The sequence below is a fragment of the Bos javanicus genome, chromosome 23, assembly GCF_032452875.1.
Source record: "Bos javanicus breed banteng chromosome 23, ARS-OSU_banteng_1.0, whole genome shotgun sequence".
NCBI classification, from domain to species: Eukaryota; Metazoa; Chordata; class Mammalia; order Artiodactyla; family Bovidae; genus Bos; species Bos javanicus.
In genome coordinates this window covers 48001257-48021847 of record NC_083890.1, presented here as the reverse complement: position 1 = coordinate 48021847, position 20591 = coordinate 48001257, and the positions used below count along the sequence as shown (strand labels likewise).

Here is a 20591-nt window from a genome sequence, read left to right as displayed (position 1 = left end):
GCTGATTCTCTTTTCCTCTGCTGGGTCCAGACTCAAGGGTTCCCTTCTCGATGAAGCCTTTCCTTGCCGTCCCCGCTCCCCACGCCCTCTCCCTTGTCTGGTTTTTCCCACAGCCCTTGTCACTGTACTACATACTTTCTAGTTTCCTGTTGTCGTGAGAGAAAATTCCACAGCATCAGTGGCTTAAAGCCGCACAAACTTATTACCTTCACAGTTGTGTAGGTGGGCTGTTGGTGGGCTTGGTTCCTCTGCTCTGGGGTACCCCCCCGCCCAACCCCAAGGCTGACATCAAGGACCCAGCTACCCAGGGCTCCCTCCTGGAGTCTCTGGGTGAGAACCGCGCCCAGGATCATTCAGGTTGCTGACAGAAACCAGAATTAGATTCTTGTTCTTGCTGTCGCCTGAGACCTGCCCTCGTTTCTAGAGGCGCCTGTGCCCATGGTTCTTGGCTCTTTCACCTTCGAAGCCAGCAAGGCGGTGCCAGTCCCTTGCAGGCTGCTCTATTTCATCTTCCTCCCTCTTCTGCTCTTTGTATAAATAAAGATTTATGTATCTATTTTAGTATTTATTTAGTCTGCACTGGGCCTCCATTGCTGCACTCAGGCCTGTCTCTAGTTGTGGCAAGAGGGGTCTGCTCTTCCCTGCGTCGTGCGGGCTCCTCATTGCAGTGGCTCCTCTTGTGTGGAGCACGGGTTCTAGGTGTTTGGGCTTCAGTAGCTGCAGTGTGTGGGCTTCAGTCATTGGGGCGCACAGGCTTCGTTGCTCTGTGGAATCTTCCCGGACCAGGGATCAAACTGGTGTCCCCTGCATTGCAAGGTGGATTCCTAACCACTGGACCACCAGGGAAGAAGCCCTCTCTTCTGCTTTTTAGGACCCCTGTGATTACATTGGGTTCACCTGGTTACTACAGGATACTCTTCCTACTTTCTGCTTAGCAAACTTAATTCTGTCTGCAAAGTCCCCTCTGCAGTGTACAGAAACATACTCACAGGTGGAATACTGAGAGCGAAAAAAAGAAATCACAGAGACAATAGCCTGCCTACCTGAATATATTTTCTTAGTTATTCTGTTTATTGTCAATCTTCTCCTTCTAAAATCTGACTCTTTGGTGTCCCCAAACCTTGAACAGAGCCTGGCACATGTGGCTGTTCAATATATGTCATTCAAATATTTGTCAGATGAATGAATGAATGAATACAGGCTGGGTAATTAGTATCAAGTTTCCTGTGTGGCTCAGTGGTAAAGAATCTGCCTGCCAATGCAGGAGATGTGGGTTTGATCCCTGGGATGGGAAGATCCCCTGGAGAAGGAAACGGCAACCCACTCCAGTATTCTTGCCTGGGAAATCCCATGGACAGAAGGGCCTGGTGGGCTACGGTCCATGGGGTTGCAAACAGTCGATCACAACGGAGCAACTAAACAACAGTCCCAGTTAGTGTCAACATGTGCTTTCCCATTGGTACACATCTCAGACTTCCTCGTCCTCTTTCAAAGATGGCCTTGATTTTCATTTTAACCTGATTTTACCCAGTACAGTGTGGTTTTCCCTGCCCCCCGCCCCCACATCACTGCTTACAGCTCTACCAGTGAAAAGGATTGGGAGTAAAATCATGTCATATTTTCACGGGACCTCCTGGTTGACACCCAAGGGACACATCCAGAGGGAACCACAGACGGGTGGAGCTCAGAGACCTCAGGCACCGCCCAGTGGGACTTAATGTTCAGTGATTTCTTGGAACCAGACTCCAGGGATAGTAGAGCTAGTCATGGGACTGTGTTAAGCATTGTTTAACTCAGTTAAAATAAAAATAATTAAAGTTTAGTCTGCCCATGTCAGTTAACCAATGAACATTTCAAAAATGAATCTTATGGATGTTTCTAAAGATTCTGTGGCTTGATACAACATAACCCGTCTAAATCCTTGGATGATAAAGATGTGAGCTGGTGAGAAAAGTCTGAGGCACACACACACAAGTAACAGGTTTGCTGCTTGGGTTACAGTGTGGAAAATTTCTCTGGAAACAGATTTATGTATTAGTTTTTCACTTTGCCACCAGATGTCCTTCATGAGTAGGAAAATATGATGGCTCGCATGATATTTTGAAGTGTGAATGCCCAGCATTTTTGAATAGTTGACAGTAAAAGGAAAGTGTGAGTGAATGCGAGTGTTGCCACAGACCTCTGGATGAGACCTGTATTTTGAAGGCTGCCTTACAGGTGTAGCTTTCAGAAGCAATGTTTATTTAACTCTCAAATTCTCATTTCTCATACTCTGCAAACATTTACTTACCATATTTCCTTTTCACGCAACTCCAAATTGACATTTTGAAAGTCTGAGCAAATTATTATATTGAGAAATTCAAGTTAAGAAATACTCAAATCCTTACAGGGAGGTAGAAGATAAAAATGTAGTATTTTAAGTGGAGCTGCCCAAGGATTCCAGGCGACCAGACCTCAGGCTTTTAAACACAAGAGCAGCGTAGCTTACAATGCTTCTATGTTAGATTAATTCTAAAAGCAGCTACTTACATCTTGCAAAAGAAAGTCAGTTGAGAGGGGCCCAGTATGATTTAGTACACAAATCAAAGACTGCAACTGCAGTTTATTGCTAATAATATAATTCAAAGGAAAGCATAGAGTATAGAATATTTGATGTACCAAATTAATAGCAGCATCTTTTTAAAATAGAAATTATTTGGTCACGTGTGTCATAAATGTAAACTGGAAATCCTCATAACATGAAAGGAACATGGGTAACTGGTCTCATAAACACTCTGTCCTGTGACCTACCCTGTGCCCTGACAGACCCCTGGGTACAGGATTCCCATCCTACCCCCGTGTCACCAAAGGCACAGGGCAATCCTTTGCTTTTCGGCAGGGGTTCCTCAGTCCCCTATTTTGTGGGCAGGGCTGGGACTGGCAACCTCCTCCAGAAAACGGAAGGCCATCTGCATGAAATGTCAGCCAAGCCGCCAGATGTTTGATATGGATTGGCTTCCACATCCGGCTTCTTGACCGAATTCCTTGTCTTTCCACCCAGATGTTCTGGAGAATTGCAGAGAACTTGATGAAGCCGGGCCAGGCCCACAGAGCAGAGGGGCGGTGATACTCTGGTGTCCTGCAGGGGGCGAAGCTCCCTCTGATTTCCCTCCATCACACAGCCCAGCCGACCCTGAGAGGCAGACCCGTTCCTGGCCCTTCCTCCATCCCTCCTGAATCACATCAGGACTTTGCCCAGCCGCTAGTCCTGGGACTTCTGGAGGAGGGTTGGAGTGGGTGATGGACAGGGGTCAGATTAGCAGGGAGGGAGTGAGGTGGTGGTTTGGCGTCCCTTATCCACCTGGAGTTGAGATTGGCTTGAAGAAGCAGTGGTCCCAATTTTGACTGTATGAAAATTTCAGAATCATATCTCTTCATACCTCTTTCCCTTAACGGATCCAAGGCCATGTTTGAGTGTTTTCTGACACATATGCACATGTAGGGGGCGGTGGAGATGTGAGGAGAGCGCATCCTGTCCTGTGGTCCTTGGTCAAATGTCACCGTCTTTATGACCATTGTCATATCTCACGTCATATGTTTCCCCTCTGGCTCTTAAGAGAGTCGTGTGCTCTTGTGTTTGTCATTGGGAGGCACCCCCTTTTTTCTAGCATCTCACAACAGGACCTGAGAGTACTTCTTGGTGGAGCCCATGGCAGAACTGAGTCAGGGTTGCTGCACAGATGTTGATTACAAATCACTAAGGGCTGTTTTAGACCCAGGTCACACAGATCCACCTATCTCTTACCAAGTATCTGAGAAAAGGAGACAGTGGTGAGCTTGCGTGAGTTCTCCTCTGGCTCATGTAAAAGGTGCGTGTACAATAGACGGGTCATGGTCTGCTTTTGTGTGTTGAAGGGCACAGGCCTCCCAAAGTGCCCTATGCTCAGGGTTCTTTGGTTTTCCAGGGCTTTCCCCACTGCCCTGACAGGCTGGAGCTGCTTCACTCTTCTCGTGTCTCACTAGAAATCTTAAGAAGGCGTGACTGGGTTCGAGAAAGGAGGAAGCCCACATATACTTGCTTAGACTTCGGATCTTCTGATCAGAGCTCTTGGGGGCTGCAATATTTTGCACTGCAACGACTTCACGCTGCTGACAGGTCCCAGCAGAAGAAAGAGGGAGATGGAGGCTCTTGAATTCTAAGGGGCCTGGAATCCCAGACCAAGGGAGTGATGTGTTCCTCTTTTCAGGTGAAAACAACACCTGCAGATGGTTAGAGATTGGTTGTCAGTGTGGCTGATGTTGTCTTGCCTGAGAGCAATGGCTATAGGACATTTGTAAAACCAAAGTCTGTCCTAAAGACTAGTGTGTCTGGGCTGAAACAGGACAACAGATAAGAGCAATCCAGTGAGTGGTGGGGTGATGGGAGGTAAAAACATTTACCCATTCAAAACAGATTCTATGAAACAAAGTAAAAATGCTTATAAGGCTTGAATCAGCAGAAACCTCATGGTCCCTTAAGATCACAGATCCTATAAGGCTCTATGTATTTGGTTGGTCTGGCTCCCAAATGCCTTGGACTCTGTGAACCAAGGCAGCCAGGTCAGTATTGATTTCTAAGGCACATGTTTTCAACCAGGTAGATAAAAGATTAAAATGTTTTACAAGAACTTCCTTCTAAGATGCAGCAATAACTGGCATTTCTGGATGGGAAGAGCAAATGAATTTGCTTCCTGGATGGCAGATGGTGGGGGTGGTGTTTGGATGGAGGGGCAGTGTCTTTAACTGAGAAGTGAGCCTGCCATAAAATTATAACGTGTTTTATGTGCTTGATCTTGTCTAATGTTCCCAGCAACCAGAGTTTCAGGGCCCTGTCTATAATGGGAACATGCCAAGCCCCTACAGTTATTGAAATTACCTGTACTACCTCAAGTTTTACTGATCTTGCTTCATGTGAACTAGAGTGCATTTCAATACATTAAGGTGCAACCTTAACAGACAAACTGGAGAAGCACTGAAACCTTTCCAAGAAGATGGCGGTGGGGGTGCGTTTTTCTATTTTAGGATCTGAATACACCGGCTTTCTTTTGGGGGCTAGCTTAAGAAGTGAAGTGCCAGTACTAAGTCGCTAATTTGTTTCCTAGTCTTTTGGTCCCATGGACTGTGGCCTGCTAGGCTCCTCGGTTCATGGGATTCTCCAAGCAAGAGTTCTGGAGTGGGTTGCCATCCCCTGCTCCAGGGGATCTTCTCAACCCAGGGGTCCAACCTGGGTCTCCGGCACTGCAGGCAGATTCGTCACCGAGCCACTAGGGAAGCCCCTAAGAAGCAAAGCCGAAGCCCAAATAAAGAAATAAATAAAAATACTTCGGCCCAAGCCCTCTGGACGAAGGGTTTGGCTTATACGTGACCCTCTTTGTGGCTTTTGGGAGCAGCTTCTCCGCAGCTGTGCCCCAAGTCCCAGCAGCTGTCTTGGAGAAGCCACGTGACTGTTAAATGACTACATTACATCAATTAGAGAAAATAAGGAAGGAATGGGAAAAGCATCATTTTTCTATTCTTCCTCAGCTGAGTCAGGTGACACTGATTTAACAGCTGACTTTACTTTTATTTAGTTAAAAACATCAGTTTAGGCCTTTTATGGAATCGTAAAAGAGCAAGGTTTCCACTGGGCTCTGATCAGATCGTTCTCCCTACCGATGATCTGGTTGCCTTTCTGAGTCGCTGCTCCTGGGACGCCTGCGAGAATTCTCTACACTTGAAACCTACCCTCGGCGGAGGCGCCGCCTCCCGGGAGAGGGAGGGTGCAAGAAGGGGGCGGGCCCATTTAAATACCGACGAGGCGCGCCTCCCCATTGGCGGCCGGCCTGTCCATCTCCAGGGGGGCGGGGCGTCCCGGGGGCTGGAGTGCGGTACCTGGGCGAGAGGCGCACCAGAAAGCCCACGTTGGCCGCTGCGGGCAGCGCGGCTCCGAGAGGCGGTAGCCTGCGAACTCCGGCGCCACCGCCGCCGCCGCTCCGCGCCCCGGCCCGCGTCCCTCCCATCCCTTCTGCGAACCGGGGTTAGGCCGGGGTGGGGGCAGCCGAGTCAGCACGGAACGGAGAGCAGGATCCTCACCGCCTGCGCTCGGGCAGGGGAGCAGCGCGCCAAGATCTCGAGAGCGATCCGGAGACCGAGGGGCGCGGAGTTTGTGAGAGAGAAGGAAGTTCAAGCCTTGCCGAGAGGGTTGGCACCTTGGGACGCCTTGTCGCCACGGCCGGGGCCCTCCGGCTGGGGCACTTCACGGCGGCCGCGCGAGCAAGGCGCAGGCGTGCGCGGGGGCGATGCCGGGCATCCCCCGACGCTGGTGAGCCGCCCCGGGAGGGCTGTGCGCCGGCAGCTGAACCCTAAAGTAACTGCCCCCTGACTCGCCCAGGGGCGAGGACGCCCGCCGCAGCGCGGCCCGGACTCGGACGCACCTGGCCTGGACCTTGCGCCTCCGGAGACCTCCGCGGGAGTGCGGGGTTTCCCCTTGCCCCTCCAGTGGTTCTGCGGAGGGGATCGCGCCCCCTCCGCCTCCCTTCCAGTCCGGGCAACTGGGGGCGCCCCAGAGAACCATGAGAGATAAGGACTGAGGCCGGGAAGGGGAAGCGAGCCCGCCGAGAGGTGGCGGGGGGAGCTGTTCACGCCAAGGGCCACCGCGGCCGCGCTCCGGCCTCGCTCCGCCGCTCCACGCCTCGCGGGGCCCGCGGGGCCCGCCCGGCCCGGCGGGGATGCTGGGGCGGACGGCGCAGTGGCTGTGCTGGTGGTGGGGGCTGTTGTGCAGCTTCTGCGGGCCCCCGCCCCTGCCCGCCGCCGCCGCAGCCGGGGGGGCGTTGCTGGGGGACGGCGGGAACCCGGGCCACGAGGAGCGGCCACCCCCGCCGCAGACCTCCTCCTCGGGCTTCCTGTACCGGCGGCTCAAGACGCACGAGAAGCGGGAGATGCAGAAAGAGATCCTGTCGGTGCTGGGGCTCCCGCACCGGCCGCGGCCCCTGCACGGCCTCCCGCAGCCCCCGGTATTCCCGCAGCAGCAGCAGCAGCCAGCTCGCGGGGAGCCCCCGCCCGGACGGCTGAAGTCTGCGCCCCTCTTCATGCTGGACCTGTACAACGCCCTGTCCGCCGACGACGAGGAGGACGGGGCTTCGGACGAGGAGAGGCGGCAGCCCGGGCAGCGCGGAGGGGCCGACGCGTCCCAGCCCCGGTCCCCATCGCCGGGCGCCGCGCACCCCCTCGGCAGCGGGAGCCTCCTGGCCACCGGGCCTGGCGGCGGCGCGTCCCCACTGACGAGCGCGCAGGACAGCGCCTTCCTCAACGACGCCGATATGGTCATGAGCTTTGTGAACCTGGGTAAGTATCGGGGGCGGGGTGAGTGGGTGGGTAGCGTAAAGACCAGAACATCCTCCCCTTTCCAGTCTCCTGGGCGCGGGGCGTGAGAGGGTGGAGGAGCCCCTGGCGCTGGGGGCCCAGGCGGGGAAGCGCGGACCAGCCAGCTGCCCTCGCACCACCTGCGCGGCCCGGGGGCGGGAGAGGGGGCGGCACGTGAGTTCCCAGCCCCGGGCTGCTCGCCGCGGCGCAGGGGCGGCTGGGGCACTGGGCCGCGAATGCGGCGCTGGCTGGCGCGTCTCCGCGAGCCGCCCGAGCACAGTCCGCGCTTTTCCCAATTGGTGCCCGGCTCGGGCCCCGTTAACTCGACTGTGACAAAAAAGTCCGGCCCGAGTGGGGCCAGCTGGGACGGAGAAGGCGCTTCAACACTTTCCCCCTCCTGTTTTGTTCGGCGTCCTCAACTCTGAGAGTGCCTGTTCTCCCATCGGGATCTCAGAGAATCCCGGAGCAGCTGAGAACTTAAGGAAAGTTGACGATTGTGGTTAAGTAGTGTCCACCGATCTGGGGGGAGAGGGATGCACAAGGAAGTCCCGAAAGGACCGCGGGAGGCTCGCCAGCCCCGGCCAGGCTGGGCTCGCGCGGGCTTGGGGTCGCTCCCCTAGTACCCTCGCTCACATGTCTTTGGCCCGAGCCCCCAAAGGCTGAACTCCTGATCAGCTCGGCCCAAGCTGCACGGGCAGAGAAAGGGTGCGGGTTGGGGGCTGGGGTTGGGCCGGGAGCTGGTCTGAACCGGTTGCCAGGCAACAGAATGGAAATTCAAGGGCGGCTAAATCGGGCTCAGCCGCAAATGTTCTGTGGCAAACCCGGACCGAGTCAGAGCTTTTCCCCCTCGCGTCTTCGCATCTGTAAATGAGAACGGCGTGAGGAGGACTTTTCCCAGAATCTGTGCCTCCGATCTGTGCTCCTCTTCATTCATAAACTGACTCAGCGTAGACGCAGCGATGTAGGGGCCGCGCTCTAGCCAGGGAGAAGTGGGGCGCAGGAGCCACGACCGGAGCGGGCGCAGCCGCGCGGTGGGGTGGGTCTCCGCGGACTTCCCTTCCGGGGCGAGACGCGCGGCTCTGCCCAGGCCCCGAAGTGGGTTTGCAGGCATTGCCAGAGCAGCACCCGCGTCTCCAAGCCACGTCGGAGACGTCCGTCTTTTAAGGACAATCCCCATGTCAAAACCCTTAAGCGAGTCCTTTATAAGTCTGTCAAGGAGAGAATCAACTCCGCTGAGCTTTGGGGGAAGAAAGGACTGGGGCGGAGGGGCGGGGTTCCGAGGGTATGGAGCAAGACCGCAGACGTCCGAGGGGTGCAGGCATCCTCCTGGGAAACTCCTGACGCAGAATCTCACAGGGACTGGAGGCTCCAGGCCTGCCTGTCTGGCTCCTTGCAGCGCCACGGGTTCTGATTGGACAGGAGTTTTCACAATTTATTGGGATCAAAGCCAAGGTGGAGCCACCTCCAAGAAGTATTCTAAGGAAATTCTCAAGCCAGTCAGTCAAGCTGGGGCACCGGGGAGGCACCAGCGCTGTTCCTTATTCTAACATCCCTGCTGCTTCTTAGTAAATTCCATCCCCTGCCCTCGTCCTCATTACCCCCCCTCTAATCCCCTAAATTTCTTCCCTTGGAGAAATGTTTCATTGCCTTTTGGGGGTAATCCCCGACTTGAACAAAGTGGGAAGAATAGCACTTGTGACTTCTTCAGAGACAGTTGTATCACACTTTCCAGAAAACAGTTCTTAGGCTTAAGGTCGTGGTTCTCGACCTGGCACATGTGATGCTGGGCTGCTCCCCAGAGCAGTTAAGTCAGAATCTTAGTGGCCACGGTCCAGAAGCCCTGGCGTGGGAGATACCACCTGGTATCTGAAGGCAATCAGATCACTCCAGAAAGCAGTTAACAGCAATGCTTCTTTATGTCAGTGGCTCCCAAACATTGCTGTGCATGAGTCACCTGGAGGGCTTTTAGGCCTAGATGTCCAGGTGGTACCCCCATCAGTTAAATCAATGCGTGGCTGAAAGCTGGATATCAGCGTTTTTTAAAGATCCTCGGGTGATTCCAATGTCTGAGAACCACTGGTATTTGAAATTGTACGTTGGCCTGAGGCAAGTTTGTAAAGTTTGACATTCACTGTTTAGTGACCTCCAAGTTCTCTCTCCTTGCTTTTCTGAGCTTTCCAGGTCTACAGGTACACGTGGCTTCTGAAGCTTGAAGCTGTTTGTCAACTCTAATCCTGCGAAAGCAACCGTTTAACATAGTATCTCCCTAGGGATTTTTCAGAAAGATTTTTAAAGATTCAAAAAATAGCACTGAAAAATTCTAAAAGAACTCAATAATAGTGTCATTTCAGGCCAGGGACCAGCTGTTACAAAACAAAAGAGACTCCTAGGTAGGGAATTCTGCCCCAAGCCCTTCTTAGACTTTGTGATTGCAAGTTATAGCTATCTGTAGATCCGGTTCTGGACTCCACATGGGTAGAGGAGAAAACCTTTCCAGGTAAGTTGAATCCAAGTCAGAAGCCATGCCACCTGCCACTCAAGCAATGCTATTTAATATTAATCCATTTAGCAGTAGGAAAGGAGGATTTTATTATGAGAGGCTAAAAATGTGATGAAATCTGATTATCATAGCTTTGACCATTAGGACAGTACATTTGAAAGAAGTAATTGCTTGTGCTGTGCTAAGTCGCTTCAGTTGTGTCCAACTCTTTGCGACCCTATGGGCTGTAGCCCACTGGGTTCCTCTGTCCATGGGGATTCTCCAGGCAAGAATATTGGAGTGGGTTGCCGTGCCCTCCTTCAGGGGATCTTCCTGACCCAGGGATGGAACCTGTGGCTCTTATGATTCCTGAGTTGGCAGGTGGGTTCTTTACCACTAGCGCCACCTGGGAAGCTCAGTAATTGTTTCGCAATGTGGATTCTCTAAGGGTGTTGAGACAATCCACAGATTTCTTCCTCCCTGTCAACGGCGTGTTAAGTTACTGTATTACATGACTAAAAGAACCCTACAGAAGGTGGCAGGATGGATTTTAAAGTGTTCTTATATACCTACTGAGTTAGGTAAGTTACAAACTGAAAGTTACAAATTAAAAACTGTAGGTCTAAGGGAATGTGTTACATCGTTGTAAACATCCTCTTGGGACAGAGGAGTAACTTACTCATGAAATACATTGAAAAGGCCTGGAGCCTTGTCAGTCAGAGACGCATCATCAGGAAGCATGAATCAACAGGATACATTTCTTTTGCGTGTCCCCAAGGCTGGTCATCTGGCTGCTGTCTGTGTTGATGGCTTTACACTCTCTGGGTGAGCAGTCTGTTGATGTATAACTTCTTTCGTTCTAACCGGCTGGTGTGCAGAGTGCCCGCCAGGCAAGCTGAGTGCTCGTTAACCTGCATTCAATCCCGGCCATGGGTGCCTTTTCCTGCTTGTTTCCTAGCGCTGAAAATGTCTTGGCAGCCTGAGAAGCAAGCCTGCCAATGTGGTGACCTTGGAGAAGTATCCTGAACTGTCTCGGGTCTTAGCTTAAAGCTCACCTTTGAGAAGAAACCTCCTCTAACCACTTGGTAGGAACTGCTGCGGCCCCCACCTTCCCTCACTTGTTTACGGTCACCGTACCCTGTTGATTTCCTTGGTTTCACTTATCACAGGGAGTGCTGTTTTTTTTTCTTTTAAAATTTGCTTACTCATTTTGTTTGTCACCACTCTAGGATGTCAGCCTCAGAAAGCAGCCAGGCTTATCCACTGTTGTAACCGAAGTTCCTAACACAATGCTGAGCATACTGAAGGTGCTTAATCAAGAGGGAGTGAAAGTAGGCATATTCATGTAAAATTCGTATTTCACGAATCTGCTTAGGGGATATCTGATTTTATTTAGCTCATTTACAAGTGGCATACTGATTTTTATGAACTTTAACGTATTTATCTGGGCTGAGCTGGGTCTTCATTGCCTCACATGGGCTTTGCCTAGTTGCGGTGAGTGGGGGCGTCTCTTTGGTGCAGGGGCCTCTGATTGCAGTGGTCGCTGTTGCTTGTTGCAGAGCACAGGCGAGCGGGCTTAGTGGCCCTGAGGCATGCGGGATCCTCGCAGATGAGGGATCGAACCCGTGTTCCCTTCGTTGACAGGTGGATTCTTAACCACTGGACCAGCAGGAAAATCCCTACTTGATTTTTTTTTTTAACTTTTTGTATTGGGGTATAGCTGATTAACAATGTTGTGATGGTTTCAGGTGAAAAATAAGAACCTACATGATTTTTATTAAGTAAAACATTTGAGGTAAGTGAAGACAGGTAATCTCAGCGTCTGAGATTCATGATATCTGATGCATATTTTCAGGCTTTATTAAACACCTTTCTATTAGTTACCTGTGTGTATATTAATTCATAATAGGCATTACGTTTGAGAGTAGTGCAAAGTTTTAGTTAAATCTCTGCATGTCAGACTTTATTTTAAATTAATGAGGTATTGATCTACAGATGCTAGTGAAAGTCACTCAGTGGTGTCCAACTTTTTGCGACCCCATGGACCATACAGTCCATGGAGTTCTCCAGGCCAGAATACTGGAGTGGGTAGCCTTTCCCTTCTCTAGGGGATCTTCCAACCCAGGGATTGAACCCAGGTCTCCCGAATAGAAGGCAGATTCTTGACCAGTTGAGCCACCAGGGAAGCCCGCAGATGCTAGGATAAAATGAAAAAAAAAAAAAAAACCCACTCAAATTATGGTCAGAAAAAGGAATCAGCATGTGTTCCTACCAGTAACAAGAAACTTATTGTACTAAAAATACTGGCAATCTTCTGAACAAAATTACTCTTGGGAAACATAAATTGGAAGAAAAATGGAGTACTCTTTCCTTGGATTTGTAACCAGATACACTGTAGTGTCTTTTTCTTATATGATCAGTGGGCCTATTTTTCATTTAAGCTGCCTGTGTTTAGGAAGATTTTTGTTAGGAGAAAATAAATCCATGCCTGCAAGCTATTCACAGCAAAAATAGTTTGAAGAACTTGATTGCAGGAGTGTGGCTCAGAAAAGCAGTGGATGGTCCCCTAAAGAGATTTCAAATACTAAATGTGAAATTCAGTGGTATTTCAACCAAGTTGTACAAAATGTTCTTAAACTTGGATCAAAGGGCAAGCAGATACCATTGTTTAGCTCTCAGATGGTGCTTCCTCTGAATGTCCTTCTAAGAATGGGTATAAATCCTTTTTAGATGTGTTGAGTCATTTTTAGTTCCTCTGTTGAGAACTTAACTCTGATTCGCATAGAGGAAGGATCCCTAGTGATATAAACATCTGTGTCAGTGAAAAAATCCCCACAGTTCAGCACTTTCTTCAGCGTGTAATTGCTTCAGCCCCGTACCTTCAGAGTTTGGCTACTTTGAATGTTGAGTTTCACACACTTGCTTAGATATGGGAGTGAGAGGGTGAATACTGGATATCAGAGAGTCTCAGATGACCAGTCGCTCTGGTCTTTGCCTCTCTCCCGTCTGTTTATGAAGCTGAGTTAGGAAAGCGAGTACCATTTCTTGGGTCCAGTCAGCTTTGGGTACTTTTCCCTCTCCTGTTTACCATCCTGTGTTTAACAATGGATTATTCCATGGGAGGCTCTGTTTTTCTTAATATGAAGACATTGCACTTTTAATTTTTCCATTTGAGCCTTATTCTAGTTTTTCAGTCTTTCCTCTTGTCTAAATTTGTGACATCGCCTTTGATGCCTCCAGCAGTGGGAAGACAAGTGGGCGATATTTTAATCAGATCATCGTGTTCCAGAGTAGTCCAAGCTTCCGTAAGTATGAGTAAAAGGAGTAGAAACCAGTGTAGACACTTGCTACGATCTGAGCCCTTGAGAGGCCCATGCGTATACACAGCTGTTACACATTAACCTTCCTCCCCCTCCCCCCCCATGCTGACCATCACTCTACCCAGCCTGTCCCAGGCAGATGACATAGCTGTCCTGGCCGCGTGGTGTCACCCAGGGGCTGGTGTGGGGGGCGGCTGGCATCTTCTCTTCCCCTCTGTTTTCCCCACAAAGAGCTGGTGTGTACTGCTGTCTTCATTTATGTTTTCGTCGTGACAGCCTAGTTGCTTTTATGTAAGCACGTTTTCTCATAATATTCTTACCTCCTGGCTCCCCTCTCTTCCACCTTTTGTCCTCTGGAAACTTGGGACCAGAAAATGCCCCTAGTCCTACCAGCTATTTAGGATAGTGGTGACACTTGTGTCAAGGCGAAGGAAAGCCAGTCTTGTTTTCATGAAAGCTAGTTAAAGAACCGGGGATATATCAACCTCTACAGTCTTAGTGCATGCCAGAAATTCTTGAAACTGCAGTAATATCTGTTTTTTAATGGTTTTTAGTTTTAATTTTTGTGTTATTTATTTAAAATTTTTTCATTATAGTTGATTTACAGTGATGTGTTAGTTTCAGTTGTAGAGCAAAATGATTCCGTTATCCATATATATATGTATCATGTATCTTTTTTGGATTCTTTTCCCTAACATGCTATTACCAGATATCGAGTATGTTCCTGTGCTATACAGTAGGTCCTTATTGGTTATCCATTTCATATATAGTAGCATATATATCGGAGAAGGCAGTGGCACCCCACTCTAGTACTCTTGCCTGGAAAATCCCATGGACGGAGGAGCCTGGTTGGCTGCAGTCCATGGGGTCGCGAAGAGTTGGACACAACTGAGTGACTTCACTTTCACTTTTCACTTTCATGCACTGGAGAAGGAAATGGCAACCCACTCTAGTGTTCTTGCCTGGAGAATCCCAGGGACGGGGGAGCCTGGTGGGCCGCTGTCTCTGGGGTTGCACAGAGTCCAATACGACTGAAGCGACTTAGCAGCAGCTGCATATATATGTTAATCCCAAACTCCTAATTTAGTACCCCCTCCAAGCTTTAGAAATAAGACATTGTAGTCTGCTGAAGTTGATTGGACTTTTTGGCTCCACTTACTAGTGTTTTGAAAATGTTGTGCTCTGCAATTATTTTTTCCCACTGTCAATAAGTAGAATTTCAGCCTCCTTATGAAGCTAGACCCTGGAGCTGGCTGGAGACACAGAGCTATCTTCCATGACATTGCTTTTCTGGAGGAACATGCCCAGCAGTGGACAACGTGTTTTTTTAAGCTGGGTTTCCTTTATCCATTGGCAGCTAGGGATGATCCATTTGTGTCGTCCATAGGTCCTAGAATTTACAGCGTGAAAGGTTCATGTCATCTCTTCTGTTTGTAGTTACACTTGTGAGAGGTACTTGGGCCCACTTCCTCCTCACTGCTAGTGCGTCTCAAGCTGAAGAACGACCAACAGAACCACTGAGAGCCTAAAGCATCTGAGAAATAGGGCCATAGAGTTGTTGGTCAGACGTGAGTGGATAATTCAGGAGAAATTAAAAGCATGCAAGACTGCAGCCCAGGGCAAGAGGTGGGGAGCCCAGATCTGGAATTTTGTGGATTTTCTTTTAGTGGATAGCATTCTCTCCTAGAACTCTGCTTTTAGAAAAGAAAAACAAAAACTAAGCATCTCTATAAATATCCTCTTCTTTGGTATGCCGAAGGACCGTTGACCTTAAAGAATTGTTTTCTTCTCCAAAAATGAGCTGAAAACCACGTTGCCCTGAGCAGCATTGTTCTACTGATGTTCACAGGCTCTGATTCTCTTCCTGCCCTGCCCATGTCCATTATTAAGCAGACTAGGTCCATAATAGAGATGCTATCTAAATTGCATCAGGTAATTCCTGGATGGGTCCCCACGGTCCAGTTATCTCCAACCCAGTCCCAGATGACTGGGCCGAAGACTCCCCTGCAAGCATTTTTGCAGAATGAGGTTCTAGTTCCGAGTGGGAGAGCCTTCCTGGCCCTTGGGTTCATGGGCACACGCCCTTGGTTTCTGATCCTGCCAGATAGGTCGGGGATTGTCCCACGCTTCAGACGTCCTTGCTCCGTCGTGCTGACTTTATGTTCAGATTGTTTTCTCATCATCTGAGCAGTCCGAGGGGGGAGGAGTGGGCTGACTTCTCAGCAGGCAGGCGGCACAGCCCAGGAGCCCTCTCTCCGCCGAACTTTGAAACCAGCCGACAGCTTTATTACGACTCCCCTGCCCCTTAGCCTTTTCACCTTGTCCAGGGTGGAACTTCCAGCCCTCCACATCTGTGTCTGTTGGTGGGGGTTCCTGTGTTTACAGTCTTGTTGGCTTCCTGTTCACGAACACGGGCTGGCAGAAAATTCTGACTCGCGTATCGGGAGAGCAGGAACTAACCACTGCCTCGTCTGGGTTATTTTCTATGGTGATGTGGCTGGGAGACTTTTATAATCAACCTTGGTCTCTGAGACCACTTACTTTCTCCCCACGTCCCCTTTCAATCTACGAATTGACATACCCTAAAGACAGAGCTTTGAAAACTACGCAATGAAGGACTAAAAGTCTCACTTCCCCCCAGATGTTATTAAACACACCTCTATCAGAACAAAGTAGCAGAGAACCTGCACAGTAAAAATACTTTTTAGAACAGTCTGTCTATAGTAAAACTGAGAGAAAAGCTCAGATTTCCTACATATGCCCATACCTCCTCATGCGTACACCCCCTCCCAGGACCACCATTCCCCACCAGACTGGTACACAGCTTCCAGTCAATGACCCTGCGTGGACACAGTATCACGCAGGGTCCATAGTTTGCATTATTGCTCACCATTGGTCTTCTGCATTCTCTGGGTTTGGATGAATGTTTAATGACATGTGTCCATGGTTATGGTATCATATGGAGTAGTTCCACCTAAAAATCTGTGGAGAAACTGTACATTTAGCTGGAAAAGCAAATCAATAAAAACCCAAAAATTCAACTTAGGCAGAGTTTGGGGGAAGAGAAACAAAATACCTTCGAACAATATTGTTTGGAGCTTTACCCCATCAGTATATGAGTAGTTTTGATTGACTTTGCCGGCCTTATTTTGTGTTTCTGTGCGTTGACAGCAATTCCATTAGAAACCTCTCTCTCTTTTTTTTTTTTTTATAAGTCTAGGAGTTTAAAGTCTTTTTTCCTCCACATGCTTTCAGTGAGGTGTCTGTCACCATAGTACCTAGACAATCCCTCAGGCAGAGATACGAGCGATTAAATTTCTCCCTGGCTTGTGCCCTGTTTGATCCGTGCTCGGCGGGACTGGGGGAGTAAAAGAAAGCAGCCTGAGGAATGGATAAGAATCAGGAATTCTGTGCTTGTAAATTATTAAAATTCGGGGGGTGGGGGATGTTATTGGGGAGAGGGGTTCAAGTTTTCAGAAAGGAAGAAAAAAATATTGTTAAAACTTCGTGTGAGTTTTGGATTGAGAAACTCAACAAAAATACCTTTTACTCCCTTAGTGGCAGGATCCGGGAACTTGAAAAGGTTTCCTCAGGAGAGACTGTTTAGATCAGATTAAAATTAAATTAACAGAGACTCCGTAAACTGGTGGTCTTAGTAGATTAGGCTCATTTGCTTTGAACTGTTTTCCGTGAGAAAAGGCTATACCGATTAATGGTAAATAATGAGAAAAGGCAGTAGTCAAGTAGCATGGTAACCCTCAAGAGTGCTGTTGAACAAATAGCTGGCGATTCGTCTGAGGTAGGTTGGGGATCTGTGAGCATCTCTTTGCAAATATCGTAAGGTGATACCCTTCACGAATTCCCCCCAGTTCTCCTTGAGTCAGCTATCTGTGTGATTGGGGTATTTTCTTAATTCTAGCTACACAACTCCCTTTATCGCCTGACACATCCCTGCGGAGATGAAACCTCAAAAAGAGCTTGGCACCAGGGCTGTGTCAGGACATTTGAGGACTTCAGCTTGCTTCGGAATCACCGGGCTTAGTATTCATGGTGGTTTCACACTCTCTGGTGGGAGAGAAGTCTTTTCCTCTGTTAAACTTTAATTTCTGTTGGCTGTGCTGGGTCTTTGCTGTTGCACGTGGTTTTCTCTGGTTGCGGGGAGTACGCACTGTTCGTTGTGGTACCCAGGCTCCTCACGGGGTGGCTTCTCTCACTGTGGAGCATAGCTTTAGGCCCAGGGGCTTCAGTAGCCATGGCATGTGGGTTCTAGAGTGTGCAGGCTTCAGTAGTTGGGCACACGGGCTTGGTTGCTCCTTGGCACGTGGCATTTTCCCGGACCAGAGATTAAACCCACGCCCTCTGCATTGGCAGGTGGATTCTCATGTACTGTGCCACCAGCATCATCTGGGACAGAAGTCTGAGCCAAAAGGCTTATGGAGGGTAAGGTGAGGAGGACTCAGGTGTCTTCAGCTGAAGCTATTGGGAGAGTTGCATTTCTCCCACGGGCTGTGGAACAGGCCTCTGCATTTTGCTGGGGTCTCTAGGGCAGAATGCCCTCATACCAGCTTTGGGAACCCCTCTCACCAATCTTGCACCTTGCTTGTGTATCTGCTGGCTTAAGGCTGTTTGTCGTACACGCACCTACGTGTCGTCACTGTTAGAGGCGGAAGCCCGGACGGCTCAAGCATGCGAGCGGTACCCTGTGGAGCTTGGTTCCCCCTCTCTCCTCCTCTTTCTCTCTCCTCTTCCTCCCATTAATAAGTCTGGCCACCCCACTGCCTTACTTCCTCTTTTACACCTTTTTCTTTTTCTGTGGCGCTGATGCCTTTGGTTGTCATGAACAGCACGCTGTATACACCTCTTCATGGAGCCTCATAGCTTCTACCACCAAAATGACACCTCGCTCACCGGAGTGGCTAAGCAGCTGGTTTTCTTGAGGGTGACAGAAAGTGCTTTAAGGCCTCTTCAGTGCAGAGTTGAAGAAAGAGCTCTTGATTAAGATTCCAGAAGCTTAAGCCTCCTGTCTTTGTGTTATCCCTTTTTAGCCTGTTCAAGCCACTTAGCCAAATCTCAACGTCTTTCCTTGTCTGTAAATGTGAATATTGGGCTGGATCAGCGTTTTCCTAATAGCATTTCGTGGGACACGTCTCCCAAATGCTCTGCAGAGGAAGAGCGTGGAAGCACTTAGCGTTACATTCTTCTCTTGGAGATCCCGTGTCTGGGAGCATGCTAAAACCTTGACAAGCCCAGCAGTAGGGAAGTCTGCTAACATGCTTTTTAGAGTTTTTTGAGCTGACTTTGGCTCTGTAACCCCTTTCCCCCATGAAACATCCTTGTGCCATTTCTCTGCCCTAATAGCCTCTCTTGACCCTTCCTGGGTCTCCCTGTAGAGCAGTGGCGGGACCGCAGGCAGCTTCCTTTCCAGCGGCTTCGGCCCTCTCTGGAAGGGCCACCTGGTGCCAACTTCCACGGGTGGCCCCAGGCCCTCTTTCTTCTCCTGAAGGCAGCCATGGCTTCGGGCTGTTGCTTGTCTGTGGGTTGTCTCACCGTGACTTGCTTGCCTCTCCCACTGTGATGCCAGCAGTCCCCTGCATTCAATTCTTTCTGTTGTAAACACTTGCTAGGGTTTCTCTTACCCTGGCTGGACCCTGATCACTACAGCCTTTTCATTCTCTAGAATGTAGCAGAGAAACCCCAGACTTTATAATGCTCAGAGGTTCTAGGAGTGTTCCATATGTGTATCTTTTATTAATTTTTCCCAACAGCTTTCTTACGGTATCATTGACATACAGTAAGCTGCTTATTTAAAGTATATGATACAATAAACTTTGACTTATATGAGTGCCTCTGAAGCCATCACCACAATCAAGATAGTGTATCCAGGGCTATTCTTTTTGAACGGTTGCCTATGCCAGGAAATGGAATAATATCCTAATATAGAGGAAGTGTAGTGAAAATCCCATCTTTCATTGATGCCATTTCAGTTCATGCTTCATTGTATATGCTTGGAACATCCTTAAGAATGGAATTTGCTGAAGATGCTTGTGAATGATGATTTTGGGTCAGAGAACTCTCCAGGGTCAAGCCTGCTCTTTGCAGTGTTGACTGGCCTCCATCCTGTATCTCACCTCCCGTATTTATTTTTTTTTATAGGAGCTCTTTATTATGAGATCTCTTCTGATTTCAAGATCAAGCATCTGGGCCCTTTGGGGATGGTTAGAGACACTGTTGGCATCTCCTTGATACTCAAGCTGAAAGGGTTTGATGCCTCGGGCAAACATCACCAAGATTCTTGCTTGTGTCTCTCTCAAATTCTGGCAGTTGAGGTAGGGCACAAGTCCAAGACATTTAAGAAAGCAGACTCCAGTTTACTCCTGACTTTCCCCTGCTAGGCTCACCCTTCTCCAAGGATCCTGGAAGCTTAAATAGAACTGCATCCTTTTTTTGTGTCGTCTGGGTGAGGGGGGTGTAAGAACATGTAAGTATTGTATTTCTTTATGGGCTTTTGCTTTGAAGAGTGACAGATGTCACTCGCCCTATTATCTCAGCGAGGAAGGAAAAGGACTTTACAGCTGCAGATTTACCCTAACCATCAGTAGGTGGGGGTTAAGCAGGCTCTGTAGTAAGTGCTTTAGTCTCTAAACTGTGTCCTTTTGGGATCTCGTGGACTGTAGCCAGCCCGGGAGTCTCCCAGCAAGAACACTGGAGTGGGTTGCCATTTCCTTCTCCAGGGGATCTTCCCGATCCAGGGATCAAACCCTCATCTCCAGCACTGGCACATGAATATTTTACCACAGAGCCACCAGGGAAGCCCTAACCATTAGGAGATAGGGGAGAATTTGGAGAACGGGGGTAGAGAATTGTTATCGAGAGTCGTGTTAATGTTCAAAATAGCATCCAGTTACACCATAGAACAGTCTGGTGAAGCTGCTGAGCTCTCTCCTCGCCTCCCCCACCACTCAGCGAAGCTCGCCCACTTTCTACTGTCCTCTTACGGTTTGACTTCTGTCCCCATCACTCTGGGGACATTCTTCTATCAAAGGCGACTAAGCACCCTTCCCTGAGTCTTCACCCTCCTCTCTTAAAGCCTTTAACCTTCTGACACACCTTACCACCTGCTGCACAGTCCTGAGAAATCCTCTGCTTAGCTTCTGTGACTCTGCTTGCTCTTTCCTGGTTCTTTTTCTGTCCCCTGTATAGCTGTTTGGGAACATTTCCTGAATAAAAAAAAGATTCAGAGGGTTGGCATGTAATACTCGACCTGCACACGGGGCTGGGATCGCCGTGGGTTTGGGGTGGAGGAGCCCACTCGGATGTAGGAATAAGGAGGTAACGTGGCTGGGTGGTGCCTTTCAGGTGGTGTGCATGTAGGCTGAGTGGGCTGCGGTGATGGGGTCTGGGAACTGGGGGATTCTGGTGGCCAGATGTCAGCC

At 49.4% G+C, this 20591-nt stretch overlaps 1 protein-coding gene across 2 annotated transcripts in view; it reads left to right on the top strand.

Moving 5' to 3' along the window:
• The first annotated feature begins 6710 nt into the window (after nt 1–6710).
• BMP6 (bone morphogenetic protein 6) overlaps nt 6711–20591 on the top strand; it is a 150352-nt gene continuing 136471 nt past the window's right edge. For both annotated transcript variants that reach the window (XM_061398914.1, XM_061398913.1), the window contains exon 1: nt 6711–7341. In XM_061398914.1, the coding sequence (XP_061254898.1) occupies nt 6726–7341 (616 nt within the window). In that variant the 5' untranslated portion in view covers nt 6711–6725. The remainder of the gene's footprint in view (nt 7342–20591) is intronic.